Raw genomic sequence first — 14,848 nt, forward strand, 5'->3', positions numbered from 1 at the left:
TGAATGTCAACTGGAAACTAACAAGTGAACAAGTGAGTTTGGTGAATCAACAAGATGAATGAAATTTACTGCTCTCATGACAGCTTATTATAATTGTACTCCATATATGGTAATTGTCAGATATTAGAAGAACATTTGATCTAGAGAATGTATTGATTCAATAAACACAGTATGCTTGCATTATATTGAACTTAAATCATTTTACTGTAGAAATATTACATAATATACAGATAGGTATGAATCATGGCCTGGAGATGTTTTTTCGTATCGTTTCGTTTTTTGTATTGTTAGCGTTTAAATTAAATAGCTTTTCCGTTTATACAATAATAATATTAACAGCAACTATTTTTGTTACGTTTTTTTTTTTTCGTTTTTTGCGCTTTTTGGAAAACGCGCAAGCATCTTCTTCTAAGAACAACAAACGGAAGTGCAGGATGTTTAGACATTCTTCTTCCATCGTTAGTGGTAATTTTATTTGTGATAGGTTTGTGTGAGTGAGCACTCTGATGGAGAAGATATCAGCGTTAGAGGACTTTAGAGAGGGTTAAAGAGTCTGAGAGCAGCGTTATTCCCGTAGCGGACAATCTGGGTGCCACAGGCGGAGATAACCAGCCCCCGACGCTGGCATTAGAGCCCTCACAGCGGGGCAAGTGAGTGACAACTTGGCGGCATACTCGTTCAACCAAAGCTTACGCTAAGGCTAGCCCACCGGAGCACACGCAGCAGCGAGAAGCCTCACTAGAACCAGAAGATACGAACACATCACACCTACCTTTCACTTCATTGGCTCCCTGTGAAATTTCGCATTGATTTTAAAATACTACTCTTGACATATAAAGCATTAAATGGTCTTGCGCCGAAGTATCTGAGCGAACTGCTAGTGTCTTACGATCCGCCACGCCTACTTCGATCAAAGGATGCAGGCTGCTTGTCAGTACCGCGTATTATGAAAACTACAGCAGGGGGCGGAGCTTTTTCTTACAAAGCCCCAAAGTTATGGAATAATCTTCCAAATAGTGTTCGGGACTCAGACACAGTCTCAGTGTTTAAGTCCAGGCTAAAAACCTATTTATTTAGCCAAGCATTTTTATAAATAGATTAACCTTGGGTAAAGGAGCAGATCTGGGGGACTCATGGACGTAGAGTATTAGGTGAACTGGTATGTTTGGATGCTGTCTTCCTCACTCTCATTGATCACTCAGGTTTGCTGACGGTGAGGTGATTGTTTGCTTTACATCTCTGGAAGCCCTCATGTTTGTGTTTCCTTCTGGCTCTCCCTTTTTAGTTATGCTGTTATAGTTAGTCCTTCTGGAGTCTCTGCTTGCACTCTACAGTTAATATACATTCACATTATACATTATGTGACTGCGATCATACCTGTTCTCTCTTCCCTCTCTCTCTCTGTCGAGCTACACATGTCGTTCCTGAGCTGCCAGTGATCCAGACTCCCTCTGCCCTCCGGACCTGTCTGACCCATGCTGGTGGCCCGCTTCTGGTTGGAGATCTCGTCGCATGGATGCCCCATGTGTCTCGTGTCTGGGGACGGTTCCACTCTACCATAAAGACGGTTCAACTGGTGTTGACAGCTGTTTCTCCGAGAACTTGACTTGGCTGCGGTTAAGTAGTAGTAGTAAGATAGTTCAAGATTGCAATTGTCTCCAATAACTACCTGGACTCCATATTTACATCAATTAACATCAACTGTTATAGCTGAACTGCCTGCCAACTAACACACTGTATGAATGCAGATCAATTTCTGCTTTCTGTTTCACCTAAATAAGGATGGGTTCCCTGTTGAGTCTGGTTCCTCTCAAAGTTTCTTCCTATTACCATCTCAGGGAGTTTTTCCTTGCCACTGTCGCCCGCGGCTTGCTGACCAGGGACAAACTGCTCATCTTGGTTCATGCACACTTACATTCCATACAGACTTAAATACTTATTTTGATTGTGTGAAGCTGCTTTGCGACAATGACAATTGTTAAAAGCGCTATACAAATAAAATTGAATTGAATTGAATAGATATGCTGGGTTTCACTGAATGTTGGGTCTGAATGAAGTATTTTAAAACAGTAAGCAATGTGTATTACAATGTACATACAGGTAATCGTGTGAATCCCAAATTTATCACTGTACTAACTTTTAGTTACAACAATCAAAACCTGGCATTGCCCAGAAGAGACGAGACAAGATGAGACAAGATGAGACAAGATGAGACAGGAGTGGATATTCCTTCTTCAGCATCGTTCCTTCCTTATTCTGGTTTCTTTCTTATTCTGTCTCATGGAGTTTTTACTCGCCACTTTCATCTCCGGCTTCCTCATAATAGTGACTTCTAGGTCTACGTCTGGAGTTTTCACTCAGGCGATCCCAGCTATCTCTTCAAGCACAACAACGCTGATGTACATGAAGCAAGGATTGATAAGGTGGTAAGGAAACACCTGAGCAACTCAAATCAAAGTCATTGAATAATGAGATGAATAGGAATAAGATTAAACAAACACCAATTAGCCACACCGTTTAATCCCCAAAACGTTATGCCCAAAATGGTTTGGGTTCCCCTTGTTCCTGCAGGGCAGCTCTGCCCACTTGGTCATTACCAGGATGTTAGTGGGGGATCCTTAGGAAATTGTGGGTTGCAGATTGGAATTGAGATTTGGAGGCTAGAAGAATAATCTTAAAGTCCTTTCCTGCTAAGCCCATATGCAGCGCTTTGTGATGCATTGAGTGTTCTGGTGCCTCGTTATTGGAGTCCTAATTGACTTTTTTCAGCAGTTTGGGGATACATTGTTGTTTTTGTTTAATCAAACTGGATAGACTGGCCCTTGGTTCATCCCCCTAGGTACAGTTTAGATAAGCCTTGAGTGCCCATGATTCTGTCACCTGTTTACTGGTATTTAGTGGCGGTGGTATTAGTGTGTGGCAACAAACAAAGGTCGGCAATGCCTGAGAATGAATTCAGTTAAATAGAGAGTCGATACTAGTTAATTCAAGAAAATTCCAATAAAGTCCATTTATTTCACCATTATGCTTTTCCCTATGTTTAACTCTCAAGCCTAAATTCTATATGGCACTAATGCTAAATTCATTATGTGCGTAATCAGCTAGCAACAAGTCAAATAAAAAGTTTATAATCACATACAGAACACAAGGAAATGCTTATTCGACTGCTGGTTCAAAAATTTAAAAGAAAAGTTTCAGTATGAAATAAGAGAAATAAGAGACTTTTAGAAATTAGAAATATAGAAAAATATAGAAAAATATTTACTTAGCTGTTAAAAGACATTTAAATTTAAATTATGTACAAATTCTAAAATTCTAAAAAATAAAATTGTCGAATAAAAATAGGAACATAGAAATATACTATATATATATATAATACTATCTGGAGTTGAGTGGAAAGTAGAAACCATGTCCAGTTATGGGCAAGACAATGTGCAGAATGTGCAGAATAATGTACAAGGCTGCAGTTCACCGTTCTGTGGTTTGCAAAATGTGCAAATTTGCCATATGTAATATGGTTATGCCGGAGATTATGTTCATTATGTTCAATTATTTATTTAGTATTTATTTATTATTATTTTTTTAATAGTATTCATTATACGCTGCTAAGGTCACTAGTGGCTCAGTGGTGGGTGTTTCGCCATGCGGAAGGCCTGGGTTCGATTTCCAGCCAGTGCCCAAACCCCCCAGCCACTAATCCCCAGCCCGGATAAAATGGAAAAGGTTGCGTCAGGAAGGGCATCCGGTGTAAAACCTGTGGCAAGTTGTTGTGCGGGCCGGATATTCCGCTGTGGCGACCCCTTGCCGGGAGCAGCCGAAAGACCAACATCTACATTTTACACTGCTGGCAATGTGGGCTAGCTAGGAAACCTGGTATAAAATGAATAATACTCAACACATTACTTGTAATACACCAAAGGTTTGGAGCACACCAGTGGTCCACAGAAATACTTCATTAATTCATTGCATGTGATTCATTGATATTGGACCAGTTCAACCATTGGAGATTATATTATTTATTTAGTGGATCTGAGAGTATATACTGTACATTATCTTATTATCTTTAGTGTTGATTTTGAAGAAGTATATTTTTAAGACTTTTTGAGAAGGCTGTAATAATCCAACATGAGGTTAAACACAAAGATGGTACTTCCTGTTCCCAATTAAACCGACTAAGTCCTGATTAGTCATGATTAAACTATTTTTTCCACTGACTGCAGAATCCAGTGTCATACAGAATCCACGTGCCTATTACTGCATATTACATAACACTGAAAATTCCCAAATCACTGTCTAACTCAAAATCTTAGGTTTTGTCTATAAATTAAATTAGAACACTTTGTTATAACAAAGAAGATCTGTATGTAACAGAAACTGAGACAAATAATAATAATAATAATAATTAAAAAAAAACTCTGCTTGACAAATTAGCACATCTCATCAATTATTGGTAGCACACAGACACACTTATGGAACAATTTGGCAAAATGCCTCGCAAAATTCCTGTTTATTTAAAGACACATCATGCAGACAAGATTTGCATAGTCATTGCAGAGTTTTGTCTTTTGAAAAGAGAAGTGGTCACTGACTAATATGGACATGTGAGAACCACAGTGCCACGGTGAGAGTTTCATTTTCCAGTTCTGTAGATTCGTTCATTCTTTGATTTTTTCAGTCATTCATTCATTGCACTTATACTTTTCCTGGTGCAACATGTAAATGTCATCCCAGACTTCTCTTTCTGATCCCTAGACGATGCCAAACTAATCGTAAGATTCTCCAGGGTCTTGTTTCAATGGTCAAATTTTTTTGCCTTCTACAGTACCTGCATAGAGTATTTCAATCATGGTATTGGACTTGGCAGTGTTCAGTTGCAGACACTTTAGAAACATGCCCAGGCTACCAGGTTGTGCAATGAAAGTGTACAGTATTCCCTGCATCATGTGGAGGTTGAAAATGTGATTCCCGGGTGAGGCTACAGTCATCGATAGCTGCGAGCCTAGAGAGAGCAGATTGACCGAAGGCGAAGGATGGAATACTCACACTCCCATGTCCATCATAGGGACATGAGGCAATCATGTGTTTTTTTTTGTTTTTTTTTACAGAAAAACTTCCTGTATCATGTAATCTTCACTCTCTAAAGTTTTTAGGCGAAAAAATACAGTTGCCATCTTCATGTGCAACGGAGGAATCAAGCCCTCCCTGGTTGCCGTTGGGTGAGTGCCCAAAACAAGACAGGTGGGAATTGGACATGAAGCTTTGGAGAAAATCGAGGGGAAATTAAGTTACATAGGTGACACAGGCACCCGTTTCTTGCCTGTGGACATGGTGCCCAGGCCTCGCTTTAATGGAGTTCCCTAAACTGGACAGATTCTGCTTAGCCTTCTTTTCCCCCGAGAGTTTTGATGAAAGTTTTTGGCTTGTTTGTGAGATCTTGTAGCATAACCCTGAGGAATCATGTATAATCCACTTTGCCATGGTAAGGTCAATATAGAAATAATCTGAAATATAATGTCTGACTTTTTCGGACGATAGCATTTATAAAACAAAAGAACTTCTTTCCTTATTTCCTTATATGTTGTTTTTCTTTCTATGAATATAGTGGATTTCCCATGTAGTTTTGTAGAGAGATTTCATTAATCTAGCCCCAGAAGGGAACCTCTGGGATGTGGTTGAAAACGAAATCTTCCATTTTCTGCCCCACTTTCAGGAAGTTCATTCACGCCTACAGCACTCCTCTGCCTTGATTTATAAACCTCCGGATCTGCCACGTGAGGCCTGCGGGCCCTGAGATCACAACGGACGACTAGGGACGGGACGCTATGAAATATTCATTGTAGAAGAACCGTACAAGCCAGTCTCTGTATCATAGAATCAAACTGCTTTGAACTTTCAACGAAGATGAGGAAGTGTATGAAAACCTGCTAGGGAGTTTAAACACAGATTTACACAGATTAAAGACAAAACTACAGATGGATGTAACGTGTCTAAGAAAGACACAGGCCTGCTGCACTGTACAGTTAATTTTCAAGAAGTGTCCCACACTTGCAAATATTTTCCATTATGCTTATCATTTTAGTACAATCCTATCTCACACTCTTCATTCCAGTCATACAAGTCCAATCCTATGGCTTAAGTATTGATGACTACATCACATTTTCTTAGAAGACCAAAATATTTCCATCAGGTTGCATCAGACCACATTGTTCCTGGAATCTTACAGCCCTGTATTTGCACAATTGTCTATGTTTTGTGTTCGCAAACACCTGTAGCACAGTGACAGAGAAACAGCCGGCGCTCGCGTCAATCAGAGACATAACTTTATCAAACGCACTGTGCATGTCGTTGTAGTGATTTACAGAAGAAAAACAGAGATGGTGGGTACTGATTAAGATTTTTTTTAACCCTTAAAACTCACAGATACTGTACGTGCCTGCAATACAGTCAACGATGATAAAAAAAATAAAAAAGGCATAAAAGAAATAATAAATAAATAAACATATTTACCTTGCCGGTTTGTGTAACGATCAAACATTTTAACCTTTGAACTTTTCCCCAGTTACATTGTACCGTATAAAATAGGTTTGAAGATCCTAATATGACTCATAAGGCATTTTATTATTGTTTGTACCATACTTCAGATATTACCATGGTAACAACCATAGGACTGTAGCCCTGTGTATTCGGGTTTTCATATATGAAAGTTATCATTACTTTTATAAAGGGTAGATTTTACCACTAGCAGAATATGGGAATGACATCACAGACATGTAGAATGTACATCTAAATGAGCACATTATATATTATTATTATTATTATTATTATTATTATATTTTGGTCATAGAAACAACTGAAAATTCTTTGCCTATGTGACCCCCCCTTTTTTTTTTTCATGTTTTGCTCAGTCATGATTGAGTATTTGGGTAAAATGACCTAAAATTCACTTCATCATATTTCCTATTTTGTGCTGGAAAAAGATCATCGCTCTACTGTATACTGCACAATCCTGAGCCTTACAGTTTATCTGTTTATTAAACAAAAACATCAAAACAAATAATGGCTAAAATGCTCTGAGATTTACTTCCTATGTCTCATTCTTGTTTTTTTCCACTATCTAAACTTTTCTGAGCACTAGTGAAATCATCAGTTTATTCTTGAGAAATAATGCAGTCGACAGATTATTAGAAATTACATTGGCATGATCAGGGAATTCCTTTGTATAAACTGACTCTGCAGTCTGACAAAGACGCCGTGCAATGTGACTCCCATGTGACTCAGCTGTTTAAACCTTAACACACTATTTATATACATATGTAAGTGAACTTTACTCATATAATTGGTTTTCCTCCACAAGTCTTCGGGTTTTACACATTTACAGTAAATGCATTTGGAGACTAAACTAACAGAGTCAGTAAAATCATTAGGAGTGGGAATTAAGAGCTAAAGGCAAATCTCAACATCTTCTTCAAATAATACAGAGTAAACGCTGGACCCTTGTGCTTGCTTTAGACTTTTTAGCTAGCATACGTATCACTCATATTAGTACCTGTGCAGCACCCCTGCTTACTGTATGAGACAAAAAATATTTTCACAAGGTTGCATCAGACCACATTCTGGCTAGAATCTCTCAGCCCGGATATCCAGTCTTTCACATCTGTTATGTCTATATGTGGTACTGTAATTTACCTGTAATAGATGGATTTTTGACCTTTGAACTTTGCCCCAGTTACATTGTACTGCATATATACATTTGAAGATCCTAATATAACATTACCATTACCAGACATTACCATGGTAGCAACCATCGGACTGTACTAGGGTAGGTACTAGTGATGCGCGGGTCGGGTATTTTTCCAACCCGCGGGTCCCGCTCTAATGAAATTATTGGGCCGCCCCAGCCCGCCCTGCACTTCTGTATATATTTTCACAACCCGCCCCGCCCCGCACTACTGGGCATTGTAATTCAAATGAAAACAGGCTTTATTTCAGCCTGAAAATGTTTGGAAACATCGCCCTGTAAACTGGCAACAACATATGATTATGAATATGAATGATAAATCAGGTCATATTAATAACAGTCATATTAATAATCATATTTACAGCCTACGCTAAAATGAATGCTAAAACGTTAGATTAAGCAGCCTGACCTTTTTTTCTTTTAATGATGTAAATTCCCGACCTCAATTTCTCCCGCACCTCGTCTTCCATTTTCACTTTTATTTCTTTGTTTTCGTTGTAAATGGCAGCGGCAGCTGCTTGGCGTTTTCGTGACTTGTCACGTGACATAACCTTATTAAAGAACTTAATGAAATATAAAAATAGATATTCCCAAATAGTTAATATAAGCTATAGGAAATTGAACGCAACCTACATGGTTTTTTTATAAAAAAAAAATTTTAATGACCCGCCCAGCAAATAAAGTGACAATTTCTTTCCCCGCCCCAACCCGACCCGCGGGTTACCCGCGGGGTCCGCGAGTTACCAGACGACCCGCGCATCACTAGTAGGTACTGTGGCATTTCAGTGAGTACCGTGCTAGTACTAAAGTGTGCACCCCAATACGCACTTACTACATATGGGGTGGTGGTTTAAAAAGTTAAGGCAAACGGCTCAAGACCAGGCACTGGTAAACTGCCACTGTTGAGCCCTTGAGCAAGGCCTTTAATCCAATCTGCTCCAGATGTTGCTGTATCCTGGCTGAGCCTGCGCTCCGACCCCTGCTCCCTAACTGGGAAATGCAAAAAAAAAATGTCACTGTACTGTTAAGTACATTTGATTAATTATTGGAATATAATTAACAATTCTAGATTCAATTATTAGTTATTTTTTACAAAAAAGGTTGTTTTTTTTAAAACATACACTGTATATAATTTTAATCTGTGCATATGTAACATAGATTATTTATCTTTTTTTATAATGGAAAACAGACATACCATCAAAATTAAGATGCAGTCATGAGTTCATTTCTTAAGAAAAATAAGAAAGGAAGGGAATCTAATAACATCAGTTGCTATTTTAAGAATTACCATTGAATAGAGAAGCTGGAAACATGACATACTGACATCAACTTGCTGTCATAACAAAACTGATTTCAGTTTGAAAACATTTGAGTGTGTTAGTAGTGCCAATAAAAAAATGATTAACGTGGTCATGATTTTGTCGGTGTAGGTGAATACTAACACAGTTAATTCTCATGGAGTACAGTATATTTATAGTGTAGTGGAGGAGAGATGTGAATTCAAATTCAGAAAGCTTGCACCACAGAAGCATCACATACCTATAGCATGGATCTTATAGAGGAAAAATAAACCTCAGGGTTATACTTGATCGTGTACTGTACATTTGTCTAGCGGCTCCTCTTTCACCTCCAGTCATGTTAAGCTAGGGGGCGCCATGTGCACATGTCTATGTGGGAACATGACTGCAAGATTCAGAGGTCGAGAATTGAAAAATATATATTTCTTACAAACACAAACATACAGAGTATAATATTCAGTCAAATGTTTATGTGACTGTTCATGACCTATAATGTGTGAGAAATAAATGTAGAATTAAATATTTCAAAAAATAATTCCAAAAAGTCATAAGAATATGAATTTAAAAAAAAATCTAAGAAATATGTAAAAATTATTGTCTTAAATGAAAACTTCAATCAATAATCTATAGATGGTTTGATTTACTATCATATCATGGTGGTATTTGGTGAATGTAGAACATTTACCTAGAATAATCATTTATGAACAAATCCAGTTCTAAGGAGACTCTTATAAACGCCATACTTCATTATTCTTTAAAAACACCATCATAAAATGGGGTTGACTTTTGCAGATATAATATTTGCTTTGGCGTTTCATAGACATTATTTAGTGTTAACAAATGTTATTGTTGTTTACTGTAAAACGTGCTTTTGCATGTGACAAGTCTACACTAGAGGAAAAAAAAATTGGACTGCAGAAGGTAAGAAAGTCACAGGAAGTGTGGTTGGAGCGAAAGCTTCCACTTTCTGCTCCCTTTGCTTTGTGCACGGAGCGATTGCTTTTGGTGAACCTACGCAACCTGTGTCACGTTCAGCACTCCTCTTTTTGATCTCAGGTATATATTTAGCTTAAAGCGCTGTATGAGTAATGTTGTGCTATGTGACAGGGGGGAGGTTTGGAACTTGGTCATAGATGTTGCACTTCACTATATGGGGTGTGAGAAACTGGAGTTTTTAGAAAGCAGCAGACTACGGGTGTTTGCAGAGCTTGCGTAACTTGGTCATAGATGTTGCACTTCTCTATGGTGTGTGGGAAACTGCATTTTTTAGACAGCAGCAAGCCAAAAGTGTATGTTGTTGTTGTTGTCAATTTAGACAAAGTCTACCTTTTAAAGTTTCAAGTCTGAAAAGTTTAAATGAAATCTAGAATTCTTAACGGAAAGTTTTCAGAATAACTCAACGTACTGTAAAGTCGTAAGAATTTAAGCAAATGTATCAAACCTGAATTCTGAAGGCTAGATCACAGGGTCAAAGCATCTCCACACAGAAGGTCTTGTCTTGTGCGGTGTTCCTAGTTTACAGAGTTCAGTGCTTACCAAAAGTCCTCCAAGGAAGGACAACCAGTGAATGATCTGGGTCATGCACGGCTAAGGTTCAGTGATGCACGTGGGGAATAAAGGCAAGCCCTTCTGGTCTGACCATAAAGAAGAGTAACTGTAGGAGAAACTGCTGGAAAAGTTAATGCTAGTTCTGCTAGAATGGCGTCAGAACCCACAGTGTAGTGTTATTTGTTGCATATGTACTTGCAGAGCTACAGATTAGTCAGAATACCCATGCTCAACTGTGTCTACGTCCGAAAGTGCAACATTGGGACTACAGGTCTGATCAATCATGTTTTCTTTCACGGTTATAAGTGGATGCCAACCAAGGTTCTGCTTGGAAACTTTGGGTCTTACATTCATGTTTATGCTACTTTGACGTGTACCAACTATCTAACATACCTAAACTACCAAGTACAAGGAGTGTTAGAAACATGCCCAGGAGTGTTCCCTGATGACAGTGACCTCTTTCAGAAGGATAATGGACCGTGCCACAATGCAAACATTCTACAGGAATGAGGAACACAGCCAGTTGACGTGTTTACCAAATTTTCCAGATTTCAATTTAAACCAAGCTTTTGTGGCACGTGCTGAAATATAAGTCTAATCCATGAAGGCCCCACCTCACATCATATAGGCTAATAATCGATACCCCAGAGGTCTTGTGGAGTCAAGGCCTTAAATAGAGCTGTTTGGGTTGCACAATAGAACCTACACAATATTACACATGTGGTTTCAATGTTATGGCTGATTATTACATTTCTTTCCACTGTTCAGTCTTGACCATTAAAATGATCAATGTAAATGTTTCTATTAATTAAAAAAAAATTATTTGTGTTGTCCCTTAAACACTTCATGGCATGCTGCAATGCTAAATTATTTTCTCACAACAGCACACCACATTCTGTCACATTCCTGACTTCACACTTTACCCGATCAATGGTTAAGATTTCCTTTAAAGTGGTTTCCTGAGAACCTATGGAACTGTGGTTGATCTGAAAACTTCCACTAGAGTGCAGAGTACAGTGAAACCACAGTGAGAATTTTCTAAAGCCTACAGGCTTCCTTTTCCAAATTTAGCACCATATTAAAGGCTCACAGTGTCACAAAGTTTACCTTTATTAATGTATTATATTACTAATTACAGGGAATATATATATATATATATATATATATATATATATATATATATATATATATATATATATATATATATATATATATAATGTGTGTGCTTTAGTAAAATATATTCCACATATAATGTAACTTCTTACTATAATGAGACTAGAACATAAAACTTGCACTGATATTTAATTCCTAAAGATTTTATATTTGTAACAATGCAAAGTATTGCATTGTGAAATATCAATAATAGTAAATACTTGTCAGAATTTACTGTACTGTTAAACTTTTTTTTTTTTTTTTGCAATATCATAAGAGAGGAAGTGCTGTTGTGCTGGATATAATCCAAGTGTTGGAGGCATCACAGCTGTGCTGATATTCAGCACAACAGCACAACGGCCAGTATTGTATTGCTTTATTCATTGTGGTTTTCCACAAACACCATTTATTGTCAACAGATTATGATTAATTTGTATGATTAATTTGTAAAATATCCTTGTAAAACAAGAGGAACGTACTAACCATAACAGTCTTGTAAATCTCATAGGTTCTTCTTTATATTTCCACTTATCCCATTTAGAATACCAGCACCGTTAACTTCACGGTTTCAGGGATTGATAACCCCAAATAAATGAAAGGCTGAGTATACAATCACTTATTCATCAGACCAAGTGGTGGCCTTGATCAGGAGTGATTTGTGATTCAGCCTTGTGTTATATACAAATCTACAAATTTTGTGATATATAATAAAATAAAATTTTAATTTAAATAAATAAAATACAGTAATTATGCAGAATGCAAAAAGTGTATATGTATACTGAGAAATGTACAGTAGGCTATATAGTGCTTTTTATAGTCACAACACAGAGACAAAATGTAGAAGCAATTACTAAGAAGACAGAGAAGTGTTGTTTAGGACGACGTAACAATATCAGATCAGTGTTTTCTTGCTGAACGTGCTTCAGTGACTGGTTTTGAATGCGGGTTTTGGCAGGCAGCTACTCTCTCCTCTCTCCAGTACTGTGGACCGTAAAATACTTACCTTCATTCTTTCTGGAGACTGACAATTAGTGTAAGTAATGACATGGAATTCTATGTATATTTAATTGTCCCAGTGTTGTTACTGTCTATTATCACCGCTTGTGGAAAGAATTAACTGTTGTATAATTGTGTTCAGTGTGTAAAGATTCTCTTCTTCATATTGATCATGTACTGTAAAATGTCATTTTAATTTTATATGTCATAATATTTAATTCTATCCCAATGTTACATTGTTTGTTTGATATTTTATCATTAAATATATACATTTTATGTGTTACCAGTCCAGTAAATGTCAGCTAGATTTATTGGTCACTGCTGTTAAATACAAATAAAAAAATCTACTGTAAAACGTATTTATAAGATTAAATAATAAAAAAAATAATAATATGAAGGCTACCATGAGATTCAGCTCAATACATTATGAAGAAACAAACAAACAGGGTAGACTCCCCCACCCATCCACACACACACACACACACACACACAGGTATGCTTTTGTACTTTCCCTTTAACCACCAAGAAGGGGTATTTTACCCACCCAGGGTGATTCTTTACAGAGTGTCTAACTTTTTACACTGTGGTTAGGGGGACAGTCGGGGCAAACTGGCATGACCCAAAAAAACAAGAAAGCGATCAATTAAAAACTGTTTTCTGGAAATAACCTGGAAACTGGACAGTGGATTAGAAGATTTGGTTAGGATAGACCACACAAGGTTTTTTTTTTTCCCGCCAGTCTTCACCTGTCCAGTTTGGGATCCATTTCAACACATTCCGAGATGCTTTTCAGCTTTTTTTGGTTATTAATCCTGGCTATTTAAGTACGAAAACCAGTTTGACCTTCAAGTATATATATATATTTTTTTTTTGCCAAAGTCTGGCAAATTTCTATACATAGTAACCTGTACATTACTCATAATGAGTATACAGCCCTAACTGCCACTCAGCTGGTCTCCATGCGTGTGGTTAGGAAAAGAGAACAGCACACCATGACCTAGAAAGCCAGGAAACCAAATGCATCGCGAAGGCGCTGATATCAGATAGTTTGGGGTGATTTAAAAACTGTGGGTGCAGCATGAGATGATATCAATAGTTTTAAAGGTGGTGCAGCAAGTTTAAAACTGGCAGCTCAGCATGAAACCTTTATACTACTGAAGAGACCCTGAGCAGGCAAGATGAAGATGGTTCTCACACTTCACTTCCCAGCTGCCCTGCTTCTCCTATGGTTGTTGACCGATGCTCCAAAACAAGGTATCATTTCTAATTCTATTTTTAACATATCATTTTAATAATATAAATGTCCCTAATATTCATGCAAAATTTGTTAATATTTTTTTTTCTGTAGGTGCTGAAGCCTTTCCAGTGACATGTTGTCTAAAAACTATTGACATCAAAGTACAGAGAGATCAGCTCCAGAAATACACCTTACAGGACACACCCCTGTGTCCCTTGAAAGCTGTGAGGTTAGAAGAATTATGCTTTTTCCCCCTCTTTTTAAGGGACTATATTGGTCTTAACAACAGTGCTGAGTAATACTTGTAGTGTTAACTTGCATTTTATCTATATAAACATATACATATATATGTGTCTTCCTATTAGGGTCATCACAAAGAAGAACAAAACATTATGTCTGGACCCGTCCTCAGAATGGGTCATTAAAACCATGGCCATTTTGGACAACAGAAACACGCTTCAAGGGACTATAACCAATAGTACAAACATGCCATCTAATATTTAACTCATCATCATTTCATATTTACCTTTTCATACTTTGTCAATTTCATACTTTATCCAGCACTTCTAGCCATAAATACTTTTAATTTTTAAGATTTTTTGCGTATTGTTTATATTTATATAATGAAGTGTTTGCTTCTTTAAACATCTATTTTTATTATTATAATTCTTTGTAACAATTATATGTATACGTTTTCTTAAATTATATGTATGTATTTTAAAAATTATTATAAGCTTAATATTTTTCTACTGATAATAAAGTTCTATTTTTAATACATTTATTTGTTTTGTTTAGTTTTTTCAGTTTTAAACAAGATATTTACTACCAAAATTCACTAAAAATACAATTTCTTATTGAAAAAAACAAAACAATTTATTT

At 37.1% G+C, this 14,848-nt stretch overlaps 1 protein-coding gene across 1 annotated transcript; it reads left to right on the plus strand.

The window, feature by feature from the left end:
- The first annotated feature begins 13,812 nt into the window (after positions 1-13,812).
- Positions 13,813-14,564, plus strand: xcl32a.1 (chemokine (C motif) ligand 32a, duplicate 1). The gene is made up of 3 exons (XM_053502006.1): positions 13,813-13,986; positions 14,081-14,198; positions 14,335-14,564. Exons 1-3 carry the CDS (start codon positions 13,911-13,913, stop codon positions 14,471-14,473), a joined length of 333 nt encoding a protein of 110 aa, XP_053357981.1. The 5' UTR covers positions 13,813-13,910; the 3' UTR covers positions 14,474-14,564.
- The last annotated feature ends 284 nt before the right edge of the window (positions 14,565-14,848 follow it).

The sequence above is a fragment of the Clarias gariepinus genome, chromosome 1 (assembly GCF_024256425.1).
Source record: "Clarias gariepinus isolate MV-2021 ecotype Netherlands chromosome 1, CGAR_prim_01v2, whole genome shotgun sequence".
Lineage (NCBI taxonomy): Eukaryota > Metazoa > Chordata > Actinopteri > Siluriformes > Clariidae > Clarias > Clarias gariepinus.